The 8,553-nt window shown below is 43.8% G+C and overlaps 1 protein-coding gene across 1 annotated transcript; it reads right to left on the bottom strand.

The window, feature by feature from the left end:
* Positions 1 to 741: 741 nt before the first annotated feature.
* On the bottom strand, positions 742 to 5,034 carry LOC118793629 (steroid 17-alpha-hydroxylase/17,20 lyase). The gene is made up of 8 exons (XM_036551856.1): positions 4,690 to 5,034; positions 4,198 to 4,336; positions 3,556 to 3,785; positions 3,287 to 3,373; positions 2,006 to 2,197; positions 1,561 to 1,727; positions 1,096 to 1,199; positions 742 to 1,013 (listed from the first exon to the last, which is right to left on the bottom strand). The coding sequence occupies exons 1-8, from the start codon at positions 5,032 to 5,034 to the stop codon at positions 742 to 744; spliced, it is 1,536 nt and encodes a 511-aa protein (XP_036407749.1).
* Positions 5,035 to 8,553: the final 3,519 nt, after the last annotated feature.

Here is an 8,553-nt window from a genome sequence, read left to right as displayed (position 1 = left end):
CAAACTTGATGTCGTACCAAAGTTTATTAGATCCATGTCGCACAGTGTGGCTTGCAATAAACTTATAAGATTGTTGAAATCTCACAGCTGTAGGCGCCATAACACTCTGGGCTTTGCATACCCTTGCTGTGGTCGGTGCATAAACATCATGTTGTGATCATGAGAAAGCTACACATTAGTACCATTTTATCGTTCAACACACTGTGCATGCTCGTGTGTTTGTAGAGGATAATTGAATACCTTGTGTATTTTTATGTTTTGAGTACGTGGTGTGCGTTACTATAGGTACAAGAATAGACCATGCTTGTCCCTCAGCTGTGTACTTGTTTGTTGTGATTTACCATAGATTTGGGTGTGGGACTTTGGACAGTGTTATCTTATGCTGACCTAGCGCAGTATCAGCAATACTCACGAGCTGAACAACATTGACTAAGGAATCTGATAAGTACATAATAAAGACCACAAATGATCATAATCAGTAATTATGATGTTCTTATGATGCTGATTGGAGATTAATGATTAATTGAAGTGAGAATAATGTATTTTGTCAAAAATGTCAGTCCACTTTTAACATCACAATATGTGTCCAGTACATACAGATGTGCTTGTTACTCAAGATACATGGTTCTTTGAAATGATGACTTCCCAATAAGAATTTTATTTGAATTTGAAAGTGAATATTATTATTGTGAAGTCTGTGTGGATTTCATCTTATTTAGGTTTTGCCATTGTCCGCTACTGCTACGTGGCCACACTCTGGTCTGTCCAACCGGGGCGAGGGGTGACAGACACAGTGTAGCCCAGTGGCTGGAGAACGACCCCAAAGCGCCCCTGGAGGTCAGGCAGCGGGGCCCCCGGGGGCACGCCGAAGGTGAAGCGCTGGAGCAACCAGCTGGTGAAGAGGAAGAGCTCCAGCTTGGCCAGAGACTCACCCACGCACACCCGGGGCCCTGCCCCAAATGGCAGGAAGCAGGGCGGGGAGAAGCGGTGGCCCTCGCTGTCCAGGAAGCGCTCTGTGGGGGTGGAGAGAGGAATAAATTAGCACAGCACCTCATGTTCCAACTTGTATCATTCTTATAGGATTTGTTGACCTGCCTGGTTTGAACTTCTCGGGCTCCTCCCACTGCTGGGGGTCGTGGTGAATGGACCACATGTTGACCAGCACACGGGTGCCCTTGGAGATGCTGTGCCCTCCTATGCTGAGAGAAGAACACAGACCGGACCATGGTGAGCTGCTATCCCTCCCCCCACCCCCTCTGGGTACGTAGTAATAATAATGAGTAACAGACGGGCAACAGTGTAGCATAGTGGTAAGGTGCAGGGCTTGTAACCAAAAGGAGGCTGGTTAATTCCTCACTGGGGCACTGCCGCTGTACTCTTGGGCAAGGTACCTAACCCACAATTGCCTCGGAAAATATCCAGCTGTATAAATGGGCAACATGTAAAAAAATTGTAACCTATGTAAACTGCTCTGGATAAGAGCACCTGCTAAAATGACAATAATGTAATAATGTAACAGGGAGTAATAATGCTCCCTTCCCCTTCCGTTTCCTTGGTTACCTGGTGTCCTGCAGAGCCACGTGGGGGATTAGCACGGGGCTAACGGGCCGGATTCTCATCACCTCGCACAGGGTGCTCTCCAGGTAGGGCAGCCTGCCTCGGTCTGCCAGGGAGGGGGTCCGGTCCCCAACCTGCTCGTCCAGCTCCCGGTGGATCCGCTCCTGCACCTGAAGACCGTACAAAGAGACTACAGTGACCATCGCCTCTGTTTGAGCGCCAGATACAGAAATGCCAGTCTTTTTTTGCACGTTTTAGAATTTAAACACAGGCACAAGGCTTGTCTCAAGGTTCACGTCTCCATCCCTGGAAGCGCTCAATTTATCTGCGAGAGGTAGGTGGCCCTAAGTTTCAGCCTGACCTAGTTCTGAGCCAGCTGATGCCTGATACCTGTGCTCCCTGGACACACTCTAACCACAGCGTTTATGGCTGATGCTGCCGCATGTACCTCCGGGTGGTGCAGCAGGAAGGCCAGGACCCAGAGCAGGGTGGTGGAGGTGGTCTCCACCCCAGCACCGAAGGCTTCAGCCGCAGTCATCAGCACGTGATCGTCTGTGATGGTGGACTCCTCTCCCGAGCCCAGCTGGCCCTTCAGCAGAGCGTCCAGCAGGTCCCGAGTGTCCTCAGGTCTGTAACTGGCCTGCACAGCCAAAAATACACATGAAGCAATTTATAAAGGTCCATAATATGAATAACTATAAAGTAGTGAGCGGTACAGCGGGGGTGTCTTATTTCACCTGATAAAGTTGTGTATGTTGACACAAATCACTACAAATGATATTCAAAAAAATTATAATAAAAAACATTCTGTGGCTGCTGATGCCAGATAAGTGGAGGCACCTTTTACAGTGAAGACAGGTGTATGCAGTGCATTATGGGATAATATTGTGAAGGCAGTCATGTCTTTTGTGTTGTTAATGAATTGTACTACAGTTGCATATCATCTCCACGTGCACCCTGGATGAAACAGAAGTGAAGCAAATGATTAAAATGTAGTAGTTTTAAATATTCATCCTTTGCTTTCTTCTCACTCTCTGTGGAGTTTTGTGCACATTCTCTTAACTTTGGAGGGTACTAAATCTATTCTCTCACATCTGTGAAGGTCAGAGTTTGTTGTTTGTGTTCACTTTCCTTCAGATGGTGGGATGAGTCACTGACAGTAACAAGGTAACCTCATTAGTCACTTACTGATTATCAAAAGAGCAGCTCCTGAGCATGAGACCATGCTCCAGTAAATCATAATTAAGCAGCTATAATCCCAGTGCTATTATTATTGATATTTTTTTCATGTACAGTACCAACCAAATGTTTGGACACATCTACTCATAGGAGGGTTTTAGAAAAGACATCAAAACTATGAAATAACACAAATGGAATCATGCAGTGACCAAAAAAATGTTAAGCAAATCAAAACTATCATATATTTTAGATTCTTCAAAGAGGCAAAATAAAAACCTTTTTTAGAAATATTTCATACACAGGCATCAACTTCACTATTTATATTTGTCTAAGAAACAAATTTCAAGTGTTTAAGCATGAGTCTTTAGATCAAAATGTCTTTGAACGCATGTGTCCCATTATCTTAATCAGGTGTGTCCAAACATTTGACTGGTACCATAGATTTAGAGCCTGTTACTGTTTCATGATCATTTACTCGCAACAACAAACCATCCAGCAATTGCTCAGTCCTCTTTAAAGAGACCCTCTGCTGTTTGCCATCTTCTGTTACCTTGTGCTCCTCCAGCTTTCTGCACAGTAGTTTATCTCTCACGCTGATGCACTCCTTCAGTCTCTTTATGTCCTTGTTAGGGAAAACCTGGAGAAAGAATAGAGCAGTCCTGCACCTCAAGCTCTTTTGTTATAAAGCTTATTTTGAACATGCAAAAATGGTTTCTGACCCACTTTTGTTAAAATCCCCTTCTATCCGGGGAGCATTACAAAGATGGAGGCATTTTTATGGTCATTATGAAAGCAGAAAACGCTAACAGTTTTAGGTACCTTCAGCCAGGGAAAGATGTCCACCAGACCCCCCCTAGCTATGGTCTGCACAATGCCATCATTGTACTCCATCACGACCTTGAGCTCAGGGTCATGTGGCTGGTAGGTGGAGCTGAACACCAGGGTGCACACCACGTTGGTGACTGCCCTCATCAGGACCGGACCCGGGTCCAGGGGCTGCCCTGCCCTTGCCAGGAGGTGGGAGCACAGACCGGTGGCTTCTTCACACACTGTGTCCAAGAAGCACACACAGGATGACATAAGCACCACAGCCTGCCCAGATTCAGACAATGTAACCCAGCTGTGCTGGCTGACCAGTGGATAGTACAAGGGCAGGGATGTTGTAAAGCTGCGAGAGCCCTTCCTTTGAGTGAAATAAAAGATGATCAGGCTAAACTACATTTCCCTGAACTATAAATGCATGTGTTTAAAACAGATCTGTAACTCATACTTAAACATAAAATTTCATTTCCCACAAACCAAACAGACACTTGCATCAAAAATGCATTGCACCTTAATTTCATAAATGATATCTGAAAGTTTTTAATAGTAGGAGGTAGGTATTTCAACAAGTTTGATGACAGTCCACATTTCCTCATGTTGTTTGATCAGTGGTTAAATATGCAGTAAGGGCCACTTAACCAATCGTCTGCAATTTGCTGGTGCCCTCTCCGAACATGGCGAAAGAGGAGTGCACCAGCCTGCGATGGGACTTCCACAGGGGGCTGTAATCAGCAAAGGCAATGTCCTTGCCCCCTCGGCTCAGCAGCTCTGTGGTCACCTACATGGACAGGATTGGAGTGAGGTTACGACTTGTGGCCGGTCACTATTTGTAAGAGTTTGGATAAAAGCCTTTTGAATTGTGCAAGCCCTTCCTTACTCAATCTCTGCACAATTCATCTGTGCTCAGAATTTCTAAGATCAAAGTCTGAAGACTAATCACCTTGGCATGTCTTTATGAATTGCACCTCTAACAAATGCAGAATCTCTCTGCTTATAATCTATACCCCCAGCCAACACACACACTCAAACACATACACACACAGACACACAGGTCGAAACACAGACACACATACATTTACACACATATCCACACATACACACATACTCCATGGACACATGTTTATCACTTACCATTTTTGGCCTCCCTGCAAACTCCTTCCCCTTCTGCAGAAGCACCTCCCTGGCATGCCTGAAGTTGTTGACCACCACGGTGTAGTGCGGTCCGACATAGAGGCCGAACAGGCCCCCGTATTTGCGCCCCAGCTCGGTGAACTGCAGGTGAGGGGGGAGTTTGCCCCTCAGGCTCAGCAGACTGCCCAACAGGGGCAGTGAAGGCAGGCAGGGCAGTGAGGGGCAGGCGGGCCCCTGTACGGCCATGCTCCATACAACCAGGGCGGTCAGCGCCACAGCCAGGCACGACAGCACCAGGACGGCCAGGCTGGGAAATACCTCACTGGACAATGCACCCTCCACCATGTCTCATCTGTGAAGCGGCGGAGAAAAACAGAAGAAGACCTGTCCTTCCGCAGCGATATAGGATCAGTCTGCTCTGTGACATCACAGAGCCTTGATGGAGATGCAGATTGGTTCCAGGTCAGGGACGTGATGGCCCTGTGCCCGTAAACGGCCTTGCTGATGTTTTTGAAGGCAACCTCATCAGTCTTCACATGTTTTATAGCTATTTCTGTTCTTAACAACACAGGCAAGACAGAATATTATAAAACAGTTTGAAACATAACAGGCAAAAATGACAAATACCACATAGATGGTGCTTTGACAAAAATACTTCACAAAACTGTATCACATAGACATTCCATGCTTGTGACCAAAACCTATATATGGACATACATAGATTTTGATCACAAGCAATAAGAAGGAAAGTTACAGTCCTCCTATCAAAAGTTACTGTCTATGTTTCTGTCCACTTATATCTGTGTTCATGTGCATGCGTGTGTGTCTTTGCTTTTTGTGTCTCTAGTATTGACCAAGACTTGGTCACTCAGCCTTGGGAGTTTAGGTAAATAGGGTGGGAGTTTCACAATCAGCTCCAGATTGCATCTGCATGTGTGCTGGGCACCTAGGGCCAAGCCCACCAAAGACAGGAAGTAAGCTTTACATGCTGTTAACCCTCTTCTAGAGAGATCCACACCAACTCACACTCACATGTCTGGGCATTGTAATTCTAGTTAACGTGACGTGAGCTGCAGCCTGAATTAGACTGATGCAGGGGTTCCCCTACTGCTGATCAGCCCTGACATCATTACCACAGATCCGCAGCGAACCCATCTCTCTGTTTATTGTGTTTGTTACGAACTTGTTTCGACTTCACATTGTGTCATTGTATTTTGCCTTATATCAAATACATAACATTGGTTGATCTGTACAGACTCCACCTCTACTTAGTACAACTGATCTCCTGATTATAGCACTGTGTTGAATGAAGACATGTGAATAATAGCCAGGGTCTTTCCATGGTAAAGTTTCACTAATCTCCTCTGATAAGTAGAGCATCGGGGTCTAGGGAAATACGTAGTCATTTACTTCAGTTCAGCGCTTTGAAGGCTACACTGTTTTGCCCTTGACTGCCTAGCAAGTGTGTTTGCTAATTGGCATAAAGCTAGTCCTGTTCCAGGCATACCACAAGCTCTAAACATGAGTATGAAGCGAGAAACACTGTGTCCCTTCATTTGATGGAATCAGGAGTGCCTAGCCTAATTCTCACTTGGAGCCAGAATTTACTTGTGTCATTATCAATGAGTTTCAGTAAAATGTTTTCAGTTCCAAATGAATTTGTTACACTGAATAATATACCAATTGCTGAATGTTTTGGTAAGATTACAGGGATAGCCTGCTCATTCCTTGTTCAAGAGTGCCTTCATATTTGTTTCAGCTGTAATAACTGTAGAATACCACATATCACATATTTTACAGGACCCAGCAATAACATTTTATTCAAAACATGAATCAAACTCATAGTGAATGTGTTTATTTTCTCTTTAAAGCTCTTCAGGGGCTGCTCACGAGGCTCTGAATGGTGCAGGTTAGCCACCCCTGCACTGAATGTTATATGGATCAATCTGGGAATAGTCCGATGTATTTAAATAGGCAGATGTAAATTTTTGCATATTTCTACTCAGTGCTTTGTGAATATTGCTTTAAATTTCTAGGCGATCCAGCTTAAATACCACAAGACTCATTAAGCGGTGTGATTGAACACAATCCGCATGTCATTTACACACCTCATTCTCCTCCTGACAGAGACTCCATCTAAAGCCTTTCTTTCCCTTTACATCCTGTCCCAAATGTTTGGACAAAGGCAGTACAGTGGGGCAGGGGACGGGGGGGGGGGGGGGGGGGTTTGGGTGGACCACACTCACTCTGAATTGGGCGGAACACTGTGCTCCATCTCTCATGAGAAGGGGGATGTTTCGAGTTCAGTTATTTTATCATGCATAGGTCAAACCAAGCCGTTTATGCTGCCATGTTATTAAGTTGAAACGATGTCATGTTATTGACTGACCTTGATTATTCTACTGTCAGTCTTGCAGTAGGTACAATGGTTTGCTCCACGTTGCTGTTTATGGTGTTGTTTATTTTATGTTTCTCTATCCCCATCTAGTGGCTATAATCAGTATTTTGTAAGTATACTTGTGAATAGAGGCGGCAGGTGACTGGAATTTCTGACAAAGGTGAAGATATTCAGGTAATGTTAGATGTCTTTTGGTTTCCACATGGATCTGTGGAAATCATAAATAAATCTACTGTTGCTGTTTTCATGTGTGGGGGCTGTGTTCCTTACTAATGAGGTATGGTTTTTTTTTTTATTTCAAGAACCAGTGTAAACTAGTATTAATATTTATTTAATATAAATATTAATATAATGTAAAATATACCTCAAACATCACAGATAAGGGTAATGGCCAGCAGTCAGGCACAGAGCCTTGATTTTCTAAACAGTTCCCAGTACAATGTTTCTTTTACTATTTCACTTGGCCCCTGTAGAGGGAGACTCACAGCCAGCTGGTTTTCTGAGGAGGTGTAACAGCTTCCTTCAGGGCCAGAGCTTTAAATGAGTGGATAATTTCACCTCTGACCTGATCTGTTGGGATGTGAATTTCCTCACCACCAGGATGTGGTCACATGGGAGGGGGAGGCAGCAAGTTTAACAAATCAAAGGTTGGCTACGTAAACAAGACCACAGTTTTCTTTTTTTTTAAGGATCATCAACTAAGTTTCACAAAATCCTATGAGAGTGGAATATTATTTTATGACTCTTGATCCCTATCATACACATTGGTATTGTGTGCCTGCATTTCTGGCAATGGACAGCAAAAAATGGTATCACAATCAGAATATAAAATTATTTTATGTTTGTACAAATGGTTACAGCAGAGGAGTCTTTGGAAATACTTTACATACCATTTGCATTGACCTCTCTTAGATTGGCTCACAGAGGACATGTTTTTCCACCAGTATTAAAAACACAATCTACTGTAGTAAGTACAGCTACAACTGGTGTGTTTCTGTAGCTCAGGGTTGTGATGAAAGTCAGTACATACACATCAACCACTGTGGCTGATTGCCAAAGCACAGTGATCTTCATATGCTGTGGGTTCCTTTTGGGATTTCACGCTGCAATGATTCCCCAAATAGATTAATTAAAGTTTAGCAATAACCTCATTTTGGGGAGTGGGAATTACAGAGGTACACATAAATTTTACTCTGTATTATCCATAATCAGTCTGATGGTTTGAATTTGCGCTTCTGCATAGCAACAGCTCAATAAAACCACTCCTCAATACAAAGGCATCTGGATATAATTTAGAAACCAAGTTACTGGACTGTATTTTGTGGTTTTCCTGTGTTAGTTTGGACTTTGATTGCTAGTTTTTTTTAAGGTAGTTGTTTAAGAGAGAATAGAGAAACCTCCTTGATTATTATTGACAGTATGTAGCATATGGATTTAGTGGATTTCAAAAACTCCACCTGGGATCA

The sequence above is a fragment of the Megalops cyprinoides genome, chromosome 18, assembly GCF_013368585.1.
Source record: "Megalops cyprinoides isolate fMegCyp1 chromosome 18, fMegCyp1.pri, whole genome shotgun sequence".
In the NCBI taxonomy this organism is placed as follows: Eukaryota; Metazoa; Chordata; class Actinopteri; order Elopiformes; family Megalopidae; genus Megalops; species Megalops cyprinoides.
Note: the sequence above shows the minus strand (reverse complement) of the source record. Positions and strands in the feature narration are given on the sequence as shown.

Coding starts and splice junctions, on each gene's coding strand:
- LOC118793629 (XM_036551856.1), bottom strand. CDS start 5,034: ATGGTGGAGGGTGCATTGTCCAGTGAGGTATTTCCCAGCCTGGCCGTC. Junction 3,374..3,555: donor ACATCTTTCCCTGGCTGAAG/GTACCTAAAACT, acceptor TTCTTTCTCCAG/GTTTTCCCTAACAAGGACAT. Junction 1,014..1,095: donor GCCCGAGAAGTTCAAACCAG/GCAGGTCAACAA, acceptor CCACCCCCACAG/AGCGCTTCCTGGACAGCGAG.